This window comes from Camellia sinensis, chromosome 3 (genome assembly GCF_055761805.1).
Source record: "Camellia sinensis isolate YWXY chromosome 3, ASM5576180v1, whole genome shotgun sequence".
Taxonomy (NCBI): domain Eukaryota; kingdom Viridiplantae; phylum Streptophyta; class Magnoliopsida; order Ericales; family Theaceae; genus Camellia; species Camellia sinensis.
This window is the reverse complement of record NC_138963.1, coordinates 156,007,031-156,032,935: the sequence shown is the minus strand read 5'-3', so window position 1 is coordinate 156,032,935 and position 25,905 is coordinate 156,007,031. Positions and strand designations below refer to the sequence as shown.

Sequence of the window (25,905 nt, the reverse complement as noted above, 5' to 3'; positions counted from 1 at the left end):
TGATGAGTGGAGTCAAAGTCTTCTTATTCACCCAACAGAGTCAAAGTCTTCTTGACTTTGGACTCCAATTGGTTATTGATGGATATGTGTCTGTCTTGTTTTGGTTTTTTTGTTTTTCAACAATGATTCGTAACATTAATTTTGATATTTTAATAGAGCACTAATGACATGATAATGAGTAAAATAAATTAAATAAAAATAAATTAAGACCAAAATATCATATCACTATGGATAGAGTTCATTGTCAACTTATTAAAGTTAGTTTTAGAGCTCAAGAATGAGAGTTTCAAAATATTTTTCTTTGTTTTTTCAACATTTTAAGAAGTTTGATTTGTTAAAAGTGTACCATTTAAAAAGATCACTTCGATCCATAAATTCAAAAATAAAGAGTAGCAATGGAAAAATAAAGAGTATCTTTTTCATATTTAAGCTAGTGAAAAATGAAGAGTAGCAATGGAGCAAATCCAATACTCTTCATTTTTTACTTAATGTTGTAATATAAATCACAGAAGTATAAATCATTTAGTAGAATAGTAATTTTAGATTAGTATAACGTGAAACAACTATTTTATTGGCTCGAATTTGAAACTTATTTTACTATCATGTAAATACCCTTTATGATCGGTTAAACTCCCACAACAATTACTACTAACAATTTTCTAATTCAACACAACACGACACGACATGATGGGCTTGATAGAGTAACTCAAGTCTTCTTATTTTCAGGATTAGGATGCTCTAACCACAAAAATTAAAAATCAAATAATATTCACACGTTGTTTTCTATTCAAAATAGCAACAACAAATGTTGGAGGGATCATATTAGAATAAAAATAAAAATGTTAGGTTTAAATTGTTAAAATTAAAACTATGGAAATTAAAGTAAAATTTTGAAAAAATTATAAAGACAATAGTGTAAATTGCCCTCTTATTTTTTTATGAAAGATAAAAACCTTCCAAGTTGCTCTGTTTGATTTTGAGTTTTTGAATTTTTAGTTTTTCATATTTTGTTGTCTTTAATAAAAAAAATTCATATTTTAGACAGAAAAATTATTTTTTGTATATGCACTTAATCTAAATATACTATAAATTAAAATATTTTTTTGAAGAAATTTAAAAAGAAATCAACAAATACAAAAATAAAATGTATATATATACTAAATTTTTTGTATTTTTTATATTTTTTTTGTATTTAGTAAAAAATTTTAAATTTTATATTTTTTAAGTCTTCTTGACTTTGGAATCCAGTTGGATATGGATGGATATTTGTCTGTCTTGTTTTGTGTGTTTTTTTTTTTCTTCAAAGTTTGATTTGGTAATAAAATTTTAATGTAGGAAAGTGCACCACTTGAAAGGATCGCCTTCTGTCTGTTAGGTCAAGTTTGACATTTTCAAAAAAAAATTAAAAAGTTAAAAGTCACTATTCTATTTAACTTATATTATCTTATTTAAGTCACATCACCTCTCTATCACATCATTTCAAATTCAACTCATATTTCATAAAAAGTCAAAAAGTACACTTATTTAGAACACGCCAAACAACCCTTAGTTCGAAAACTTAACATCTCACTCATCTTTTTATTTTTTTATTTTAAATCTTTATCAAAATTCATAATACAAACATAGTGTCATTTTGGGAACATGGTAAAAAGTCACGTTTTTGGACAAAATATCCAAAAACGTGACTGTCAAAAACGCCAGAAAAGCCATTTGACAAGTGCCAAAAACGCAGCCGTAAAATTACAAATTAAGACCTATGAAAAAAAAAATAAAAAAATAAATCTCTTATGTTGGGTAAGGGTATTTTGGTCATTTTAATTTGATTTGACACCATAAATAAATATTAAACTAAAAAGCAAAAAGTCAATTTTTTACCAACTTCCCAAATCACTTTCAAAAAAGTCAAAAAATTTAATAAAAAGTCAAAAACTACATTTTTACCAACTTCCCAAAACAACCATAGTTTAAAGAATTTGTCAAACTGAAGCTAATAGGTGCCGCAAGCGACAATCTGGTGCAACCTATCCACAAAATAATTTCCAGGAGATGAAAACAAACAAGTCCACTTTCCATCTCAATACAGAGGAATCAAGCTGATTTAAATGTGAAGTTCATGAGTTTAGACCCCCCAAAAAAAAATGGTGACGACAAATTTGCATGACGAAAAAAACAAAAGAAAAAGGAGAAATTATAAAATACATACGTATATATATATATATATATATATTTGAAGATTTGATCATTGTGACAAAATAAATTTTAAAATTTTTAATTCTTATCAATTTAAATCATAATCTTTTAATTTATTTTCAATATAAACTATTTGCCTATTTTTATTAAGGTCAAGTTTGGCTACTACAAAATAATTTATTTTTTTATCTTTTTTCTTTCACATCATCTCTTTACTTTTCTGCACATCTTTTCGTAAAAAGACAAAAAGTACACTTATTTAGGTCATTCCAAACAACATTTAAGTAAAACTGATGAAAAAAATTATATTTTACTTATTAAATTTAATTTTTTAATAACTAAAATTTTATATTCTTTTTTCCATTAGTTTTTACTAAAGAAAATAAATAAATGATTTAGATTGAAAACAAATTAAAAAGATTAGAATTCAAATTGACAAAATTAAAAATTCATAAGTTATTTTTTGTACACCTAAAATTTATATATATATATATATATATATATATATATATTGTGTTAGATCGTGTGGTAGAGGAGGGAGTTCGAAATTAGTTTACATAGAAGGGACAGTTGATCCTCAACCCTCAAGTAAAGTCTCAAGTAGGATGGTAAGGCCTAGCATTCAGTTGCGAAAAGATGCCTTTCCTTTGTCCTAATTAAGGTCAAGTTTGGAAAGACTAAATAAGTGCACTTTTTGACTTTTTTGTATTATGTGTAGAAAAAGTAGAGAGGAGATGTTGATTGATGCGACCCAAAAAAGATAAAAAGATGAAATAAGTGTACTTTTTTATGTTAGCCAAACTTGACCTAAGTCTTTTTGGTTCCCACTTCTTTGAGTTGTTTCGTTGAACTGAGAAATTTCAAAGTTTTTACAAAATTGACAAGTTTGTCAACTTTCATAAAATTTCACAGTTACGTACAAAAACATGAAAATTTTTGAATTTTTTATTTGCAAAAAGATTTTAGAAAGAAAGTGCAAGACAAGATAAAAGTGAAAAATATATAATTTTTTTTTACTTTTCTTCTATCTTTTCAATTCTCTTTACAAATCGCTTCTCCAATCCAAGATCTCGACATAACCTAAACGATTCAAGCTTGCTGCAAATTTTGCTTCAACAACAAAAAGACATTGCATGGAACACACAAAAGGAGAATAAAAAAATATTTGTAATAGTTTTCTAGAACCCTAATGTACCAAACAAATTAAGGTTGTCCAAGTAGTTTTGGTAGAACATCCTTAGGTCATGACCAATTTATTTAATGTTAGGTTTTTGTAATTGACAATTTCATTTGATAGAAATCCGTTTAGTTGTAATTTTATTCACTCTTATGTTTCAATGATGATGTGAGTATTTAGATGTGAATCTAATCCGAATTGTGCCTATGCAAAGGAGTTTATGAACTTAAGGCTTTCATGCCTGCCACTTTGCTCGAGCGATCATTTGTGTGCTTGAGTGGTGAATGGCATCATCTAGTATTTTTACAGAGTAGACTGAACTTTTGAGAGAATCCTTCATGCGCTCGAGCAGTGGCGTCTTGGCTCGAGCGATGGGCACGCGTTTTAGTGAGTTTGCTTGAGCGATTGAGTGGTTGCTCAAGCAGTATTTGCAGCTTTGTTTTCTATAAAGAGCGTCGTTTGCTATTTTCAGGGTTTAAGCCGTCCAGAATCTTAGAGAGAAAGAAAAGACAAAATGTTTTCTATTGGAGGCTGTTTTATTTGAGTTTGCTTAGTGTATAGAAGGTAATTGATCAACGAACTACAGATTGTCAAACATCAAGGGTTGTTCTTATTATTTCGTTCACAAAAAATGGAGGTGTTTTTCAGTGGATTCCGAAAAACTTGAGCCTGAAGCTTTTGTAGATTCCGAAATGGCTCATTGTCGTAAATTCAATATCAGCATTGTAGATTCAACGTTGAACAAAATAATTCTGAGGTGGAAGAGGCACATCGGGTTTGGTTTAATTCAACTGTGGATTCATTAGGCAATTGAAAGTACTCTTGTATAATTCATTTTTGCCTTCTTCGTAGATTGTTTTATGGCTTTGGCCCGTGAATTTTTTATATATATATATATCAAAATTGGAGGTGCTCCAATTGTGATTTTTTTCACGTTAAATCATTATGTCGATTTGTTTTTGATTGTTTGATTAGAATTGTTACTTATTATTTAAAATTTAAACATAATTACAAATTAGTATCTCAAAAATTTTAGTTGTTTTTTCATTTAACTTTGGGATGTTCGACAGAATTACAACGAACAAATCATGTTTGTTTAGTAGAATTTGGAATGGTCATTCCATTAGAGCTTAAGAAAATGATCTTTTCATTCCAATCCATTTGACATTATTTTAGTGATTCAAACACTAATTATCCAATACCACTGCATTAGTTGGACTTTAAATGATGATAAAATCAAGATCAGTTTGTGACGAGGAAATGAAAAGTCAAAAAGGGTATGTATGGTGCTTCATATTTAGTACATGTGTAGATGTGTTCTGACTGAGTAAAATTATCATTTTTCATAATTTATCTGATATATAAAGAACGGTTTTGCATTGATAACTACCGTTATAAACAAACACTATGCCTAAAATCACAACAAATTGAACCTCACCAACACATATAATCAAAAGTTCAAAACTACTCACAGGGATTATTTGACAAAGATAAAATAAAAACATTACAATCAACATATAATGAACGGAGACCACCACTAGAACCACCTTACCGTCCACCATTAAATGATGAAATGCCACGGTTTGTCATGCTGTCATAAACTGTTGAATTGCACATTCTAGTTTTACCGCCATAAGCATCTAAGAGTTGATCTCCAAGCAAGTGTTGGGTCTCTTCGGAATATTTGACGTCATTTACCCATGGATGTTTACCTGTCATTCTCAAACCCTCTAGCTCCATTGCTACTTCCTTCATGCTTGGCCTTTCGTCGCCTTTCACTTCTAAGCATCTCTTTGCTAAAAAAGCAACTTGCTTTAACTTGTCAACCCTTGCTTCATCCATCATCTGCTCATCAACAATTTCAAACAAGCGGTCTTCTTTCATTGCTAAAATAAAATATATCGCTAAATTTCTCTCTGCTTCAGGCGTGTTGAAAGAAATTACCTTCTTGCCGGTTAGTAATTCGACAAGGACAACCCCAAAGCTACAAACATCACTTTTTTGGGTCAATTGGCCAGTTTGCAAGTACTCTGGGTCCAAGTAACCACGTGTTCCTTGAACCAATGTGCTTAACTGAGTTTCATCAATAGCGATCAACCTTGAAGACCCAAAATCTGACACTTTAGCAATGTAATTGTCATCTAAAAGTATGTTGGCGGTCTTAATATCTCTATGAATGATAGGAGTTCTAGCAGCAGAGTGTAAATATGAAAGGGTTGTTGCAGTTTCCGGTGCTATTCTTAAGCGATTCTCCCATGTTATTGAGGATGCTCTTTGTAATGCAGTGTGTATGTGGTCATAGAGAGTCCCATTGGTAATAAATTCATAGACAAGGAAAGGAACTTTTGTCTCCAAACAACACCCTAGGAGCTTCACAACATTTCTATGGTTGACTTGAGAGAGAATTATGACCTCATTAATGAATTGTTCAATCTGGGACTGATTCTGATCAGCTACTCTGGGCTTCTTAATGGCAACTATGGTGTTATCTGGTAATACTCCTTTGTAGACTATTCCTTGGCCTCCAATGCCCAGGACATTATTTTCATTAAAGTTGTTTGTTGCCTTCTTTAGATCCTCTTCAGTAAAGATTTTAGCTGACTGGACTGATCCTTCACGTTTGGAAAATTGTTGTAACATGATACCACCATTTTGCTGAAATAACTTTTCTCTAAGCTTAGTGATCTTCCTCTGCTTAGATCCCCAATGTAGCCAGGAGCCACCAATAAGTAGTAGTGATATGCCTATGCTAATCCCTGTAGGGATTCAAATGGAAATGTCAATACCCAGAATTTGTTTATGATCAAACAGAAAAAGTAGAAACCCTGAAGATGAAGTGTATAGCATAGATTGAATTTTGATGTAGTGTGCACCACACCTAGTACGAATCTAGTCTAATACGTTTCATTTTTTGGATCAATTTCAGCCATATTTTGACAACTCTTTTGTTATTTTATTCATCTTTGACATACCAAACACAACCGAGAGGGAAATTTATGAGCTGGATTGGGCCGTGGTAATGACCGGGCAGATTATGGGCCGAACATGTTGTGGGCCGTGGTAGCTTGGGCTTAGCCGGAGAGGGTTGTGCTCGGTAATGGACCAGGACCATGCTAGGACCAAGCTACTTGGCTTGTTTATGTGGGAACCAAGCTAATTGGGTAATTTGGCCGAGATAATGAAAGACGATCCTGTTCCCATGGTTCGCGCTTCCAGCCCAACTGGAAAGGTCTTCGGTTTATCAGCTCGACCAGTTTCAGCTCGGCTATGCCGGAATGCAACCGAGCTCGGTCGTCGTTGAGCTCGGCGAGCAGAGCACTCTAGCTTGTTGTGTAACACAGCCGTTGGCAGCCGAGATGATGCAGCCCGGTTGCCGAGATCCCGGTAGTGTGGGCTGGCAGTTTGGTTAGGTGATGATCAGCTAGATTTGTGCTGACAGATGAGATAGCAGCACCACGTGTCGAGAGACTAATGGGAGTAGATTTGGGGCGCAGAAGGTATATAAGCGAGTCTGCGCCCCCCATGCCTAGACAGATGAACATTTGGTGAGAGATACAGTTACACTCAACTCTCTCCTCTCTATCTATCCCTATGTGTGTGTGCTAACTTGATCGTCGGAGGGGTTTTCCGGCCACACACCGCCGGGTAGCTCACCCCCGTTATGCTCGCAGGTCGATTAGACAAATAGGAGCTTGGAAGAAAGGAATACGGGCTTGCCTGAATATTTGTTCCCCGTACAATTGGCGCCGTCTGTGGGAACTTGACAGACAAAACCTTGTCTTCCAGGCTCATCTGATCGTCGTCCATGGCGAACAACGACGAGATTCCGTTATCTGCCATCGACGGAGTTACCCTGGAGTCAGGTAGACGGAGAGAAGGACATCCCGCCATCCCTCCTATGGCGGACTTGGAGACTTCTCCAGGAGGACATTCAAGAGACGCGCAGGATAAGCGCGGAAGAAGCTTTGGTCATTCACGGCGTCCAGACGGTCACCGGCGGCGGAGAGAATCACACGCCAGACGACTGGAACACAAGCTAAGGGACCAAGACGCCGTTATCCGGCGAATGGCGGCGGAGATAGAGGATCTTAAGTGGCATGTCAAAGGGAAGGGTGTAGCTGGAGTGGGAAACCACAGTGAGTGCAACCAACCCCCCCGTTCAGGCAGTCAGAGCCAGCGGCGTACTCCGTTCATCTCAATCACCAGAAGTTACAAGGTTGGAGATTCCGACGCTCACGTAGAGAAGTCCAGCGCGCAAGACAACACCTATCAACCCTCACGTCCGGCGACGACGTCGAGGTATTCTTATTCCGCTCGTTCAGAGGATTTGCGGGTAGTCTTGAAGGAACGGGCTCGCCGGCGGGAGGTCAGAGGGTGCCAGCGTTCCAGCGGCTATCCTATGGGGTTCACGCCAGTGAAGAGGTCGAAATGCCTCCACCCGCCTAGCTGTGCCTCTCCTTTTAGACACAGACTTGGCGAGGCTGAGCGCCACTCCTTTCTCCCTGGAGATAGAAACAACACCGCTTCCGACGGGCTTCCACCAGCCAAAGTTCACGCTCTACGACGGAAAAACTGATCCGTATATGCATGTAAGCCACTTCCGATAGGTCATGGCCGGACATAGGTGAAATGACGCTCTTATGTGTCTTATCTTCCCGTCAAGTTTGGGCGAGCTGGGCTTGAAGTGGTTCGAGAGGTTACCGGAGGGAAGCATCGAAAGGTGGCAACAGTTGGCGGAAGACTTTGTGACACGTTTCAAGACCAACACCAAAACGCCAAAGGAAGTTGACCACCTTCTCAGTGTCAAGATGGAGCCGAGCGACACACTCAAGGCATACAACTCCAGATACTGGGAGACTTTCAATGAGATCTTGGATTGCCCGGTCAACTTGGCAATCACTCAATATAAGCGTGGTCTCCCGGTCGGAAATAGACTTCGGAACTCGCTTACTATGCACCAGCCGACATCCATGGGCCAATTAATGCAGCGCATCAATGAGCACATCTGAGTAGAAGATGATGAGGCAGCGTCTACCATGAAGGCAACTCCGGTAGCAACAGACAAGAGGTCGGCTGGCAAGGTGCACGCGGTCGGACAGGAGACCAACCGTTCAAATGATCGCACCGAGGAATCTGACCGAGGTTTAAATCGTCGAAACCAGGGTAGGGGTCGACGGAATGACCGAGATAATACCCCCGCGACGACGTAGCCAATGCGAACAGAAGGTTGAAAGTCAGGACAGGCATCACCACGGTCTTTAAGATTCTAATTTATCACATACTTAGTGAAATCCGTGACGAGGATTATGTCCGGTTTCCTGCTAAGTTAGGCGATGCGCAGAAAGGTTTCAATCCACGGTACCGTTGCACATTTCACCGGGAGCGTGGACACCGGACAGAGGATTGTTTGGCTCTGAAGCAACACTTAGAGGAGCTAGTCGCAGCCGGACACTTGGACCTTTACATTGATGGGGGTATTAAAGCCGCGCATCCTGCTTCGGTTGATCCGCGTGGACCAGATGACTTGGAGGCACCCCCTCAGGGCACTGTTAATGTGATCCACGGCATTGTGGAACCGGCGCGTGTATGTGAACTCCGAGGTATGATCAAGAAAGCGGAGCAAATGAGGGAAGTTTTGTCGGTCCAGCCCGCGATCAAAAGGGGCAAGACCGAAGAAAAAGACGTGATCAGTTTCTCCACAAGGGACCTAGAGCGCATTCAGACGCCGCACAACGATGCCTTAGTGGTCACACTCCTTGTCAAAGAATTCGATGTCAAGCGCATCTTGATCGATCAGGGAAGCTCGGTCGAGATCATATATTACGACGCATTCAAACAGCTTAAGCTCCGGGATACAGACTTGGCTCCGGTAACTTCGCCACTGGTTGGTTTCAACTCAGAACTGGAGTGGCCTTTGGGAAAGATTATTCTTCCGGTCAAAGTGGGATCCGTGGTCAAGCAAGTGGAGTTCTGGGTATTGCAAGTGCCATCCACATACAACCTGATCCTTGGAAGGGGATGGCTTCACGCTATGCAGGCCGTAGCGTCGACCTACCACCAGGTGATGAGATTCCCTTCGGCTATGGGGGCAATTGAGGAGATTTGGGGCGATCAAGTCATATCGAAGCAATACTTCGTGGCAGTCAACGGGAGCCGAGCTGCCAAAGGCTTCGTCCAAATGATTGAGGGACCGGAAGACCGGGGAGTCCTTGACGATGTGGGCACCAAGGCTGAAGACAAGGCCGTTGAAGAATTGGTGGAAGTTCGGATTGACACAGAAATTTCAAACAAGTTCTTCTTGCTCGGTTCAAGCCTTACCGCCCAAGAAAGGACCGATATGGTGGAATTCTTGATGGCAAACATCGAAGTCTTCGCATGGTCGCCTTACGACATGCCCGACATCGATCCAAGTTTCATTTGCCATCACCTGAATGTTTTCCCCGATGCAAAGCCGGTCATTCAGAGAATGAGGAGATCGGCGTTGCATCACGCTGAGGTAGTTGCGGAAGAGGTGAAGAACTTGCTTGAGGCACGAGCTATTCAGGAAGTGCACTACCCTTGGTGGATTTCAAACACAGTTGTTGTACCCAAGAAGAATGGGAAGTGGCGGGTTTGTGTCGACTACAAGACCGTCAACCGAGCTTGCCCTAAAGACAGCTTTCCACTGCCTAGAATAGACCAGCTCGTGGACTTAACGGCTAGACATAACAGGCTCAGTTTCTTGGATGCCTACCGCGGTTATCATCAGATTGCCATGCATGGCCCCGACCACGAGATCACCTCCTTCACTACACCGAGGGGACTCTTCTGCTACCGAGTCATGCCTTTTGGTTTGAAGAACGCCGGGGCAACTTTTCAAAGGATGGTGACCAAGATGTTCGCTCCTCTGCTAGGCCGGACAATGGAGGCTTATATAGATGATATGGTGGTTAAGAGCCGGCATCAAGCAGACCACTTGTCCGACTTGGCCGAGATGTTCGCCATTCTCAAACAACACAAGCTACGCCTGAATGCGTCTAAGTATGCCTTTGGCATGGGATCCGAAAAATTCTTAGGTTTCCTAGTCACAAACCGAGGCATCGAAGCAGTCCCCACACAGATCAGAGCCATACAAGAATTAAAGCAGCCTAGCTCGGCTAAGGACGTGCTGCATCTGGCCGGAATGGCCGCCGCGCTTAACCGATTTATAAACCGGTCATCAGATCGCTGCCGCCCTTTCTTTCAAGCTCTGAAATAAAAGTTCTCATGGGATGAAGAATGTGATCGGGCTTTGGCCGAGCTCAAGGAGTATCTGTCTTCAGCGCCCCTGTTGGTCACACCGAAACCCGGCGAAGAACTCTACCTTTATCTGGCCGTTTCTCAGCACGCAGTCAGTGCGGTGCTTGTCCGGTCAGAAGGAATCAAGCACCTCCCCATCTTCTACGTCAGCAAAACCTTGTTACCGGCAGAGTCGAGATACTTGCCGCTGGAAAAACTTGCATTGGCATTGATGATGGCCTTTAGGAAGTTGGCGCACTATTTCCATGCTCATATCATCATCGTTTTGACCGAGTTCCTCCTCAAAGCTTTGTTCGAATGGGCGGATTTCTCCGATCGAATTCTCAAGTGGGCGGTCGAATTAGGACAGTTTAACGTCAAGTTTCAGCCACGCACTGCCATAAAAGCCCAGACATTGGCCAACTTCGTTGCTGAATTCTCACCTGGAACTCATCCGGTATGCCCGGCGGATATTGCAGCGGCAGATGAGGAGGTGAATGCAGGCTCGGCTGAAATAACACAGCTTGGCGATGTTGGCGACGTGGACATTGCGTGTCCCGCCGAAGAACCTTCAGCTAGTACGACACTTTCGCCTGGCGATGCGTCGACGGAGTTGGGTATCACCGATCAACCTGCTCTGTCCGGTGCCGCATCACCAAAGAGGGAGGAAGTGGAACTGATCAGCATTGAACCTGAAGCAAACAGCCGAGCTACCATGGTAACATTAATCTTCAGGCCTCCCAGGACCCTTCAGAATGTTGGAAGCTCTTTGTGGGGGAAATATGGAAACTTTTTGTTGATGGGGCTTCTAACCGCCACGGTGCCGGGCTGGGCATCGTTCTGATTTCGCCAGACGGACTGACCATCAAACACTTTATCACCCTTGGATTCCCTGCATCAAACAATCAGGCTGAGTACGAGGCGCTTTTGGCCGGGCTTAAGAGCGCGCTTCAGATGCAAGCATCGGTGCTAATGGTTTATAGTGATTCCCAGCTTATGGTTAACCAAATTTCTGGGGTTTATGAAGCAAAGGATGATAGAATTGTGAAGTACTAAGCTCTGGTCAGAGACCACATCAAGCGATTCCAGACGATAAGGGTCAAACAGATTGGTCGTGAAGAAAACGGCCGCACAGACGAATTAGCCGGCCTTGCTTCCATGGTCGATAACACATCTCCCAGCCCTCTCCTGATTGAGTTCCTACCGAGGCCCGACATTGAGGAAACTGGGCAGACAGAAGTACTCTACGCCGAGTTAGGTCCTTCTGGGATGGACCCTATTATCCTCTTTCTCAGAGAACGGACCCTTCTAGCCGACAAAAAGGAAGCACATAAAGTCCGGGTGAAGTCAGAGCGATTTTGGCTCTCTCCATCAGGCTCTCTATACAAGAAGTCTTTCACTGGTCCCTATTTAAAGTGTGTGCACCCAAGCAGCGTGGAAGCCTTTATGTACGAAATTCACGAAGGCATCTGTGGCAGTCACATAGGGGGCAGATCTCTGGCCTACCGGGCTATATCGCAAGGATATTGGTGGCCGTGCATGCAAGCAGACGCGCAGAAGTATGTTCGCAAATGTAAGAAGTGCCAGAAGTTTGCCCATCAAATCCACCAACCGGCCAGGGAACTTCTTCCCCTCACCAGCCCTTGACCCTTTGCGATGTAGGGGCTAGATATAATGGGGCCACTCCCAATGGCGCCAGGCAACCGGAAGTTCTTCATCGTGGCCACAGACTACTTCACCAAATGGGTTGAAGCTGAGCCTTTGGCGACAATCAAGGAGAAAGACATCAAACGGTTTGTCTGACAGAATGTGGTAACGCGGTTTGGCGTCCCCAAAATTCTGATCTCGGATAACGGCACCCAATTTGACGGCCGCCTATTCAGAGGATTTTGTGAAGACTTGAAGATTGAATTCTATAATTCTACCCCGGCTTACCCGCAGTCCAATAGTCAAGCCGAAGCATCAAACAGGACCATTCTTGATGGGTTGAAGAAAAGGCTTGAGAAAGCCAAAGGCAAATGGGCCGAGGTACTCCCAAGTGTCCTTTGGGCATACCGAACGACCCCGCGCCGATCAACCGGGGAAACTTCTTTTGCCTTGGCATATGGCATGGAGGCGGTCATCCCTTTGGAAGTTGGTATGCCCACCCTCAGAAGTGAAAGTTTTGAACCCGAGCTGAACGCCGAAGCCATTGCCTTGGAATTGGACCTAGTGGAAGAACGGCAAGAAAAGGCTCTCATCCATGTGGCCACCTACCAATAAGAACTTTCAAGAAAATACAGCAAAACGGTGCATCCCAGACCGTTCAAAGTAGGTGACTGAGTCTTGAGGAAGGTCATGGGCAATACCCTGGTGCCAGGTGAAGGCAAACTAGGGGCAAACTGGGAAGGACCTTACAAGATCACCGGTCTGGCGGGCAAGGGGTCATACCACTTGGAGGACCTGGAGGGAAGAGGAATACCCCGCCCATGGAATGCGACCAACCTCAAACTGTACTATTTTTAGCTTTTGTTTTCTTTTTGTGCAAAGGAATTTTTTGCCTTACACTTCAGAATGTAATATTCTTTTTGTCAATATATAGAAGTGTCACATCTTTGCCTTAGCATTCTGATTGTTGTTTTTTAATTTTGAGATTCTCAACCGAGATGTTTTACTCCGGTTGAAAGAGTTGGTGTTTTGCTCAACTTTGAGATTCAAACCGAGATGTTTTACTCCGGTTGAACGAGTTGATGTTTTGCTCAACTTTGAAATTAAAACCGAGATGTTTTACTCCGGTTGAATGAGTTGATGATCTGCTCAACTTTGAGATTCTCAGCCGAGATGTCTACACCGGTTGAATGAGTTGATGTTTTGCTCAACTTTGAGATTCTCAGCCGAGATGTTTACACCGGTTAAATGAGTTGATGTTTTGCTCAACTTTGAGATTCTCAACCGAGATGTTTTACTTCGGTTGAATGAGTTGATGCCTTGCTCAACTTTGAGATTCTCAACCGAGATGTTTACTCCGGTTGAATGAGTTGATGTTTTGCTCAATTTTGAGATTCTCAACCGAGATGTTTACTCCGGTTGAATGAGTTGATGTTTTGCTCAACTTTGAGATTCTTAGCTGAGATGTTTGCTCTGGTTGTAAGAGTTTATGTTTTGCTCAACTTTCAGATTTCAACCGAGATGTTTTACTCCGATTGACTAGGTTGATTATGTATTCAACTTTCATGGAGCTTTATTCCAGCTGACTGAGTTAATGATTTGCTCAACTTTTATATTTAAATCGAGATGTATTGTTCCGGTTAAAACAGTTGATGATTTACTCAACTTTATGCTTGAAACCGAGATGTCTTTTCCGGTTAAATAAGTTAAACAAGATGATTAGTTTTGCCGAGGTATTTTATTCGGCTGAAGTTATTTAGCTTGAAGACCGTGCAAACACTTGATGGAAATTGAACTTTTTAATTGATGTGCAAAATAACTACAAGAGGGGGGGCAGATAGCCCGGCTACATGTTCAGACACAAAAGAAATAAGACAAAAGAAAAATAAGCTAGGGGGAAAGGTCAGTGAATTCATCCCCGCTTGCCTCCAGGTTGACCGTTGGTGTTTGGTCTTGGACACGGGTCTCCGTTTGTCCGGGCTGCTCTTGGCGGTTCTCTTCTTCAACATTTTCCTCGGTCTCTTCTGCGCCTTCTTCCTAGGCTTTAGCCTGCAACGCGCTGAAGACGTCGTTGGCATATGGCACGAGATACGTCGGCAGGAAGACATCTGGCGGAGAGGCAAACATGTCTGTCCCAGGTCCTTGGCCGAGCTGTTCACAAGCAGTCTTCCAGCCCGCCTTAAAGTAGATGTCTTGGGTGGCATGGACCTGCTTTGTGTAGCTCACCTCGGCCTCCTTGAAGCCAGCATTATTGGCGTCCTCCAACTCCTTCTCTCTTGATTGTTTCAGCGCATCAAGCTCGGCACGAAGCGCGTCTCTCTCTTTCTCAGCAGAGCCAAGCTGGCCGAGCAGCCAGGTGTTGTCAATGTTGACTATTTGCAGTGAAGATTGGGCTCTCCCGAACTTGGCTTGGAGGCTTTGAACTTGGCTGGCAGAGTTAGTTGCCTTCTGCCGGAGTCGGTGAATGCTCTCCATGACCAAGTGCTGCTTCTGGATGGCCTGCAAGAAGAGAGTTTGATTAGAAAGGAAACCGAACTAACACTTACGAAATTTTGAGTAAAAGTTTGAGATACTTACCTGGTCATGGACTTGATCTAGGATTTCACCAACTGGGTGTCTGGCACATGGTCGCTACCGACCACGTCGCTCGGCAGAAGGAGAGCTTTTGTGAGATCGAAGGCGAGCAGATGCTCCTTGTCACCTTTGACAGAAGCTGTTGCCGGGATCTCCTTGCCTCGGTGTTTGAGTTGCGGCCTCCATACAAGTGTTGGATCAACGGTGATAGCAGGTTGCTCTGTATTGAGCTCTGCTACTAGCTCGGCAGAAGGGTCTGTACGAGGCCTTTTGCCAGCCCGGCGGGTGTCTTGGCTTCATTGGCCGGTGGCAGGAGACGCCAATGCAACCACGGTTCCGCTGGCTTGCTCGGCAGCAGGAGAGCGGGTTGTGACACTCGGTATCTCGGTGGAGGTGGCGGTGAGTAGGTTCTTGATGCGGCTTCTCTTGGCCATCTCTTCTACTTCGGTCAGACGGATGAATGGAATGTCAGGAAGTGTAGGATCTGGAGGCGAAAATGGAGCGCGGAGAAAGTCTGTGACCTTACTCTGGCGTGGAGTTGAATACCGGTATGTAGGTGTGTAACTAAGGAGGTTGTGGCAGTCCCGGTTGCGGTAACGGAGCACGGTCCTGATGGCTGCTTCGTTGGGGTAGTGATAGTTAGCTAGCAAGGCTTCGATCGCTGCAAAGAAAAGAAGAAAAATGTAAGTACAGAATAGTGAAGAAAGGCAATCGACCGAGCAAGTTAGCACGGCTTACATGTGGAACCGAAGTTCTTGCTAATGAACCAGCCCGGTACGTTGGTTGTTTCATAGTTGCTGGACACCCAGAAAAAGTCGTCGTCGTGCAAGTCCTTGTCCGGGGTGCCGGTCACTATCTTTTCTTTACCCGATCTAATCTTTAAGTAATAGGCGAGGCCACCGCTTGTGTGCCCAAGGGTATATTGGCGGAGTATCTTGGCTAAACCTAAGTTGGCTCCAAGCCGGTTGTTCAGCTCGTGGATCCTGTTGATTATTCGGTATGTGTTTGTTGAGACTTGTGTGGGTGCTAACCCGGTATGACGCAAGAATTCGATCATCAATGGGTTGACCGGGAAGCGGAGGCCTCCTTCAATGATGGATAGTACGGTGAAGGGGCATTGGTCTAATCTGCCCCAAGGGTTGATGTCTAAGGCGCCGAGCTCTAATTGAACGTCAGCCGGGATACCATACTCTTCCTGGAATATGGCCAAGGCGGCCGAAGTGTCAACAAGGAAGCGGTAGCACCCCATGTGTCGCTGGCTGGTTTAGCTCGGCTGAGGTGGTTTGGCACAGACTGGTGTTTGATGGCTGCTCGGTCTTTGAGAGCCTCGGTATTTGGTCTGTGGTCCCCTTGGACTCTGCAGGAAAATGATGGCAAGTGTAAGTAGAAGCGCGGTCGCGCAAAACAAGCTTGACTTTAGCTCGGTCATGAAGAATGCCAGACCACCTTGGACGCAAAGGTAAACCAAGGAGCTCAGCCACTCGAACGGACCAGTTGTTAGCCCGGTCGAGCGGCCTAGTCCTCTGTCTACCTCAGTTTCTACTAAGGTTTTGGCAAACTTGTAAGTTGCTCGGTCTTAATGTTTTTTGGGATCAAAAGAAGACCTGGAGCCCAGTCCGCTCCAGATCTTCATGTGTTCATGTGTTTGTCACTGGGATTGAAGAACAGCGAAAAGAATAGGGGCAAGCAATGGGTATATCCTAAAACCTACGGATTTTGTGCCCTAGAATGTGAAATACCAAGTGAAAATAGAAAAAAGGGGCCCGAAGGACTTACTAGTTAAGGGCAGAAGCTTCTCCTTCGGACACGAACTCAGGAATGGCAAGAAAGGAAGGGCACAGGAGCTCTGGATCGACGAAGATGAAGGAAGGTTAGTAAGAGGAGAATGAAGGAGGATATGCAATGTTTATAGAGGTGAAAAGGCAGTCCACATTTGAATATGAAGGGGCGTGATGGTTGGTTGCTCGAGGCCAATCCAGGCACGACACGTGTCCCTATTGACGACGGCGTCAGTACTGAAAAGACAGGATGGCAAATCGAGGCGTCGATCGGGCAAGTTTTGAAGACATGCATGTCAACTAGCCCGGTCACCGTCTTGCAAACTGAGGACCGAGGAAGAGTTACCCCGATTAGAACAGGTAATCCCAGTCACGCTTGCGCGGACGGAACTAAGGGGTAATTGAGAGGGAAATTTAGGAGCTAGATTGGGCCGTGGTAATGACCGGGCAGATTATGGGCCGAACATGTTGTGGGCCGTGGTAGCTTGGGCTTAGCCGAAGAGGGTTGTGCTCGGTAATGGCCTAGGACCATGCTAGGACCAAGCTACTTGGCTTGTTTATGTGGGAACCGAGCTAATTGGGTAATTTGGCCGAGATAATGGAAGTCGGTTCTGTTCTCATGGTTCGCGCTTCCAGCCCGGCTGGAAAGGTCTTCGGTTTATCAGCTCGACCAGTTTCAGCTCGGCTATGCCGGAATGCAACCGAGCTCGGTCGTCGTTGAGCTCGGCGAGCGGAGCACTCTAGCTTGTTGTGCAACACGGCCGTTGGCAGCCGAGATGATGCAGCCCAGTTACCGAGATCCCGGTAGTGTGGGCTGGCAGTTTGGTTAGGTGATGATCAGCTAGATTTGTGCTGACAGATGGGATAGCAGCACCACGTGTCGAGAGACTAATAGGAGTAGATTTGGGGCGCAGAAGGTATATAAGTGAGTCTGCGCCCCCCATGCCTAGACAGATGAACATTTGGTGAGAGATACACTTACACTCAACTCTCTCCTCTCTATCTATCCCTGTGTGTGTGTGCTAACTTGATCATTGGAGGGGTTTTCCGGCCACACACCGCCGGGTAGCTCGCAGGTCGATCGGACAGACAGGAGCTTGGAAGAAAGGAGTATGGACTTGCCTGAATATTTGCTCCCCATACAACAACCAAGACAAGAATATAGAAAATAAGATGAGAGAATTGAATTGGTTTGTTTAGCTTTCTATGAAAATGTTGGGAGATAAGTTTTCAAAAAATATTTTGGGAAGGGAGTTTAGAAATTTTTGTGGTTTGTTTGGTTGTATATTTTGAAAATAGTTTTGGAGTTTAGGAGTTTGGAATGATTTGATATTTTGTTGTAATTGAGTAGATGTATATGAGAGAAAAAATAATTAAAAAGAAAAGATGAGAGAGAAAAAGTGATTGGTTGATATATAGGAGAGAGAAAGTGATTTTAGAAATTTTTTGAAAAAAATTACAAACCAAAAAAAAATTTCAAAAATTTTCTCCAAAATCTTTTTTCCAAAGCCAAACCAAACAAGGCAATCATCTTCCAATTGTTTCTGATCAGTGCATCAATAATTGGGGACTGTAAACTCTAAACTGGAGTCAAAATCACAAGCATTGATCGGTTGAATTTTGATAGAAAATTTAATATGTAGACAATTTTATGATGAATAGCATGTGTGGGTGTACGTGTACATACCTAGGGAAATATAAATAATCAAGGGAAGCTTATTGGGAACAGCAATTCGACTGCAACCTGATCCATTTTTTTTTGCCATCACCTTCGTATCCCACTGCACAAGAACAATTGTATGTGCCTGGTATATTGAGGCATTTCATGTTACAGGGGCTTGAAATAGCACACTCATCAATATCTGAAACAGAGAACAAGCAAGTTTGATCATTGATGTCATATTCAATAGCTTTGGTATATATAATTTTCTTTTCCCCGGAGTCTCTCATTAGTTGAATATATATATCATATAGCATGAATTACATTAGGAAGAAATTGTAAAGTTTTTAACAGTAGTTGTGGTTACCTTGACAACCATTAGGAATATAAGGGTTCCCTTCATATCCCTTAGAGCATTTGCAGCGATACCCTGGACCATTGTCGAAGTCTTCACAGTCGCCGTTATCCTTGCAAGCAAAACTTGTTGGATTCTTTCTCGCTTCAGCACATGTTTGGTTCCCAACCGCCCAATCAAGCACCACCGGAACTTCTTTTCTTCCTTGCACGCCCTTCAGATCTAAAGAAGAGAAGTTGTAAGCAGTTTCCTCAGCTACAAAAACATAGCTGCATGGATTGAAGCCCCATACAAAGGTATGGTTGTTGTAGCTACTGACACTGATTTTGAAATTCTTGACTCCCTTGGGGATACTTGTCTGGCAGCAGCCAATGCCAGAGCAAGAGCCGTTGATCACATTGTCGATTTTGTCTCACAGTGACAAGCAGCCCGTGGCATATTTTCCTCCCCACAAATCTTTGATCATTGCGTAGGTATCACAGCCTACAGCTGTGAACTTGTTTCGGGTATTTGAGATGGAGAATTTGCGAAATGTGATCCATGAGTCAAACTAGGTTTCGTGAACAACCCCTTCACTGAAGCAATCATACCCTATCCACGTTAATATGCGCAATTCACCAGAAAGAAATATGTCTGTGATCTCTAGGTTACTCTCGGTTGTATTTAAATACAGCTTGGGAGGGTTATGGTGGGTGTTGTTACAAGTAAGTCGAAAATCATCTGCTATGCGGCATCCTTCAGTTGTGCCAAATGGGTGTGGGATGCTAATGTTACCACAACGATCTTCGCAACCAGGCAAGGTCTGAGCAGAAGAACCCATGCCAACTTAAGCTGCAGAAAAATCATAGGACAATTATAGTGCATGGGTAGAGTCGGGTTTTCAGGGATTAGATAGTTTTGTAGTTGTGCATAATCCTTTTAAGCTGGAGCTGGCTATTTATGAGGAAAAAAAGGGAAAAAAATAAAAAAAGAAACTAAAATTAAAATAAAAAAATAAAAAAAGAAGCTAACTCCTCTTTACTGTCACAAACAGTGGAAAATAGATGTTGTAAAAACGCGTAGGCAGATGAGCTGCCAAAGTCGATAGGCGTGTAATTTGCTTGAGGACCTTGGGCTTTACAGTGACTAATAATCCAGTGAATTATTCATTTAGATGAAGTAGTTATTTTTTGGGTGACCTAAATAAGTGTATTTTTTATTTTTTTACGAAAAGATGTGCAGAAAAGTAGAGATGTAATGTGATGAAAAAAAGATAAAAAGATGAATTATTTGAGGTATGCCGAACTTGGCCTAGTTTCCATTCATTGAAAAACTTCAACAAACCATTTTAAAGTTATTTTGACTAATAAATTGGATTAATTTGGTTTTTCTACTTTGTTTCCTAAGTGTATGATCTACTACATTTTAATACTTGATGTTGGTGTCGTTCAAAATCAGTAATGAGAAGAGGGCTAATTTTTAAAATTTTACATGAATAGTCAACAAAATTAAAATGACAAAATATATGCATAGTCTCAAAGTAGGCCTGTCAACGGATCGGGTATAACCCGAATCTGATCCGAATCCGATCCGATTAATCCGGTCCATTTATGCAAATTCGAATCCGAATATCTGTTTAACCCGTATCTGTGTAGCCCGATTTTAAACGGGTCGGACTCGGATAAATCCGATCCAATCCGTTTGTTTGCCTAATCCGATTACATTGAAATCAGATCTCTCATAAACAGATCTCTCTCATCGTCTGAAAAGTGCGTTCTGTTGTTTAAGTTCATCGTCTGAAGATCAAATCTCTCTCTCATCGTCTGAAAATGCTCCGATTGATGACGATGAACCTAGCCAAATCGAGCTCTCTGCTCCGATTGGATTCATAACGCTCAATTTCAAAGAACGAAGTCCAAATCTCGTCAGATCGGAGCTACGAACTGTAAGAGATCATCTCTCTGGTCCTTTTTATTTTTTATTTTTTTGGTTGGGTCTCTGTCCCGTTTCTATTTTTGTTGCCGATCTGATTCTTGAAAGCAAATCGTAATCAGCTCTCCACTTTGCTTACCCGTATCTGATTTTAATCGTAATCAGCTCTCTACTTTGCCGATCTGTTTTTGTTGCCGATCTGAGTCTTACCCGTATCAGATCTGATTCTTGAAAGGTAATTCCTTCACTTCTAATTTGAAAATTCCTGCGTATATTATTTGATTTGAAAGTGTTTATCAATCAATTGATTCGAATTTAGGTACCCAATTGCTGTTCTGCTTTTACACTTTGTATTCACGTAATCATATTAATGGGATTTGTTTGACTTTGTTTGCACTATATATATATATATATATCTATATCTTGCAATTAAATTTTCCCAGTATGAAATGCTTGAATTGTTTGATTTCTTGCTTGAATGCCGTTTGCTGAGGTCTGGGATTGTCATGACTTTCTCGGGAAAAAATCTATCGAGAAAGAAGTGCACTGGGTCGAATTATATGGAGTGTGAATTTAATGGTTTATTATGTTGTGTTTTGTGTTGGTGGGTATTATTTTCTGGTATTATTTTCATACCGTCTGTTTTTGCTGATTTGATTATATATAGCACTATTTTGAACTATTTTCATAAATTCATCTTCATTCTGAAATTTCTCTTCTATGTTAGATTCATGGGATAACTTATCTTTTCACTACAATCCTCTACAAACATGTCTGCTTATCTTTTCACTACAATCCTCTGCAAAGACTTAATGGGATAGCTGCTTATTAGTTTTTTTGTTTTTAAATGAATTCCACATGCCTTTACAGTAGATTGATCACATGCACACAAATCTATATAATTTCCAAATTGGTGCACACTATTTTTAAATGAACTCCTGCTCCTTTATGTTTGATTTCTTGTGTAGTGCATATTTGAGTTTTAGAGCTAAAGATGTCTTCGGATTATAGCGAACCTATTACTGCTGATGATGCCGAGTTGGATGACGATGTATCTCAAGGACCCACAAAGAGGATTCGAAAACTAACTTCAAAGGTATGGGATGACTTTGTCAAATTTAAAGGACCTAATGGAAATGACATAGCTAGATGTAAGCATTGCAATAGGGAATTTGTTGGAGAGAGTAGGAAAGGGACTAGTCATTTAAAAAATCATTTGTCGAAGACATGTCCAGTACTTAAAGGGTCAAATGCCCCTAGGATTGCTAGTAAGGCTGCTTCTGAATCTACTCCTAAGGTTGCAAATTTTAAATTCAATCAAGAGAGAAGTCGTATGGATTTTTCTAGGATGGTAATCAAGCACAATTATCCTTTTAACATGGTTGAGCATGAATTTTTTGAAATATTTTGTAATAATCTTCAACCAATGTTCAAACTTGTTTCTCGTAACACTGTTAGGGCGGATGTCCTTGATGTTTATGAAATAGAAAAGGCCAAGTTATATCAATTTTTGGATGAACTCTCTTCTAAGATCACCTTGACAACTGATATATGGACTTCAGACCATCAGAATTTTGCCTATACATGTTTGACTGCTCATTATGTGACTAATGATTGGGAGTTGAAGAAGAAAATCCTTGCTTATAGACGCATTGATTACCCGCATGATGGAGACCATTTGTTTAGTTTTATCAAAGATCTAATTTTAGAGTGGAACATAGATAAGAAGTTATTTTCAATGGTAGTCGATAATGCAACGAGTAATGATGTCATGGTGAGACTCTTAAAGCGATGGCTACATGACCAAGGATTACTACATTTGGGTGGACAATTGTTTCATGTGCGTTGTAGCGCGCACATATTGAATTTAGTTGTTCAGGATGGTTTGAAGGTGATTGGGAGTCTTATTTCAAAAATCCGAGAAAGTGTGAGATATTTAGGGAGGTCTCCTTATGGAAAACAAAAATTTGATGTTGCAGTGAATCATGTTAAGTTACATCATACAAAGAAAGTCCCCATGGATGTTCCTACCAGATGGAACTCCACTTATTCAATGCTTGAAGCTGCATTAGATTTGAAAAGTGCATTCCACCGCTTAGGGCAAATTGACAAACAATATAAGCACAATCCTTCTGAGGATGAGTGGAATGTAGCAAATGTGATTTGTGGGTGCTTGAAGATTTTTTTTGATGCTACATCTCACTTTAGTGGTACCACTTTTCCGACTTCAAATGTGTTTTTTCCCGATATTTGTCTTATTCAACTTGAAATGAAAAAATGGGAGCAAAGTGAGTATGATTGCATTCGATTGATGGCCGGTCCAATGAGAGTGAAATTTCAAAAATATTGGGAAGAATGTTCTTTGGTGTTAGCAATTGCAGTGGTTCTTGATCCGAGATTTAAAATGGACTTGGTGGAATACTACTTTGGGCTTATTTATGGTGCTGATGCTAATAAGCATATTCAGAGGGTCCGTAATGGTTTTGTTGATCTTTTTTATGAGTATAGGAGTGATTCTTCTGATTCTATGAGTAGCATTGCACTTGTTTCTGAAAATAGTAGCTCAAGGGGTAGTCAGTTGCTTGTCGGTTCTTCGAAACAAGAAAGTTTGGCTGCTTTTCATGCGTGGTATGCCCAAGAACGTGCTTCTAACATTCATGCCTATCAAAAATCAGAGGTGGAGCAATACTTGGAGGAGTTGGTGTTTCCAAGTAATGAGAGCTTCAATATTCTACATTGGTGGAAAGTGAATAAAACAAAATTTCCTACTTTGGCAAGGATAGCTCGTGATGTTTTAAGTGTTCCTGCTACTACGGTTGCATCAGAGGCGGCGTTTAGTGTAGGAGGTAGGGTGATTGATGAGACACGTGCTTCATTACTTCCAGATATTGTGGAGGCCTTGATCACTTGCAATGATTGGATTGAATCAACCAAAAATAGAAGTAAGTGAAATATTGAAATTTTTAAATAATTAGATGTTATTTAGTTTAGTTCTATGAATATCTTAATGTCACATTATTTTCAAATTGCAGATGTAGAAGAATGCAGACATGAGTAGATGGATTGAATTGAATCGAATCACTTGAAGTAGATGGGTAAATATGGTTCAGATTATGGGGCTTGTCCCATGCCTTTATAGTGATCTATGAAATTCGTATCTGACATAATTTGATAATCTGTTTGCATATTAAGGTAATAGCTTTCTTGATTTGCAGGTTTGATAATGAGCTTAACAAAGTGGTTGCTATTAAAGTTATTGACTTGGAAGAATCGTGAGTATATAGCTTTAATTATCTCTTACATAACTTTTCTTCTTGGAGCTTGATATTCTTGGATTGAGCTGTGAATAAGTATTGGATGAGTGGCAAATTCATTGAGAATTTTAGAGGCCTATAAATTTGTAGGATTAATTATTGTTATCAAGATTTACATTGAAAAGTTTTTTTGTTGAAAACAAGTCTATAAATTTGGATTAGCTTTCAAGCAACGTGCAATTTTTGTCTATAAATGGATAGTATACTTCTGCAGAGGTTTAAATATTAATAGTGCTTATGTGAACTGCTCTGGTTATTGGTACTTTTTACAATTACCATGTACATGTGTTGGATCGTCTGAATATATATTCTCCGTGATGCATCTCTTTAATCTTGTCAAAGATATGGGCTCTGGCTTGGTACATAATTAGACTTTGTGGTTCTCTTTCAGTATGTATTTAGTAAAACAGAAAATAAGAAAAAGAAGAATCATAGACTCTCTGAGCTTGAAAATGTGTTTGCTTCATCCTTTCTTTAGTTGTAAAATATTTTGTTAAGATGGTAGAGGAGGGTTGTGCTGATTTTGCCTACTTCCAAATCTGTTGGGTGCCTGCATATTGAAGGTACAAGAGTCAAAATCTATACCATATGAGACCCCATTTCAGTCGATTTCCTGTGATTTTGAAATGGAGTTATTTTTGTTATGCTCGGGTTCGAGTCTTACTGCTATGCAGCTTTCCCATTTCTATTCCCCTCCGACCAATTGTCAAAAAATATAAATATATATATATATATATAACAAAATAAGTCTCCTCCCTAATGGTGACTTTACTTGGGTCCACTGCTCTTTATCAACAAAATTGTTTTCATTATTGTTTTTATCTTCTCTTACACTTGCTGATACATTGATAAAATTACTTCTGCAGATGTTTTGGTGGCTGATGTTATCGTAGTAGAAGCAAAGAACAAGAGAAGATACTGAAGAACTAATAGAGAAGACCAAAAGAGACACAAACATGTTTGGGAAACTATTGTTAGCTCTCAGATAGTATAGCATAGCTTGTTCTTCATAGGAGTCTTTCATGAGTTTTTTCTAGTTTTACTTTTGTGCCAAAAGTGTGTCATAAAATTCTGACCTCTTGTAAGTTAGAGAATGCAGTGGCAATGTTTTTTGCTTGTGTAATTCTTTCCCTTTTCTTTCTTTCTTTTCTCCTCCACCGCTTCACTCTTTTTCTTGGGACAATTACCACAAAAAAAAACCTCTTGTAGTCTATAAATTATGTCACTCTTCTGATTAGCATTGTGAAAATAAATTAGTTTATTTATTTTTGTCTCCCATAGTTCATTGGACTAATTCTCATGCTCATACATGTGCAGGACCTGCTGAAATGGTTGATGATGTAACAGGTGGACTGAAGCTTCTGTAGGGACTGATTCATTAGGGTTGGTATCTATCTGACTGCTACGAGTGTTACATTACATGGTAGAGTTCTGAGATCTCAATTTTATGGCTGAGAGTGTTACAAAATCTACTCACTTGATTGGAGAATGGGTAGAGGATCTCGTTGGTAATCATGATGATGATGAAAATTTTTTCTGTATAGACCCATTATCAATGATGGAATTATTCTTTTTGAGTTGGATATGATTGGTGATAGTGAAACTGAATCACATCACCGTTTAATTTGCAACCAAGTGATTGGTTTGTTGCTTTGTAATGATGCTCCATTGTCTCTCAAAACCTGGTGACATCTTTTGAGTTGTTTTTACACCATGAATGCAACAGTGACTTTTGTACTCTATCTGAGATATGATCAAGTTGAGTTATTGAGCTGGGTTAGGCTTGTAAGCTTTGAATTAGACTGCTCAGCTTAGTATTGTTTGATTTGATTTGTATGTTCAAAATCCGAGAACATATGTTTAGCATGTGTAATGAAATAGACTTGTTTCCAATTTTGATGTTGCTAGTCAAACATGCTAGATATCTTTCAATTTCACTTTTAGTTTGCTGGAATTGAATTTTTTTTTAAAAAAGTTTTTCTTTGTTGTTACTTCATGCTACATTGTGAAAGCCCTCATTTATGTATTTTTGATTGTATCAC

The 25,905-nt window shown here is 40.9% G+C and overlaps 1 protein-coding gene and 1 pseudogene across 2 annotated transcripts; one reads left to right on the top strand and one right to left on the bottom strand.

Moving 5' to 3' along the window:
• Positions 1–4,915: 4,915 nt before the first annotated feature.
• Positions 4,916–18,811, bottom strand: LOC114280212 (wall-associated receptor kinase 3 pseudogene; annotated as a pseudogene). Its single transcript, XR_014363362.1, has 3 exons — positions 18,651–18,811; positions 18,311–18,485; positions 4,916–6,123 (listed from the first exon to the last, which is right to left on the bottom strand). The product of XR_014363362.1 is annotated as a wall-associated receptor kinase 3 pseudogene (transcript).
• Positions 18,812–21,360: 2,549 nt separating this feature from the next.
• Positions 21,361–25,004, top strand: LOC114309278 (zinc finger BED domain-containing protein RICESLEEPER 2). Its single transcript, XM_082921200.1, has 4 exons — positions 21,361–23,491; positions 23,582–23,644; positions 23,765–23,821; positions 24,730–25,004. The coding sequence occupies exons 1-2, from the start codon at positions 21,544–21,546 to the stop codon at positions 23,605–23,607; spliced, it is 1,974 nt and encodes a 657-aa protein (XP_082777326.1). The 5' UTR covers positions 21,361–21,543; the 3' UTR covers positions 23,608–23,644; positions 23,765–23,821; positions 24,730–25,004.
• Positions 25,005–25,905: the final 901 nt, after the last annotated feature.

Bases quoted from the DNA above. Each gene is read 5' to 3' on its own strand.
- LOC114309278 (XM_082921200.1), top strand. From the start codon at position 21,544: ATGTCTTCGGATTATAGCGAACCTATTACTGCTGATGATGCCGAGTTG. The intron at 23,492-23,581 runs GTAAGTGAAATA...TTCAAATTGCAG, and splicing joins TGAATCAACCAAAAATAGAA to ATGTAGAAGAATGCAGACAT.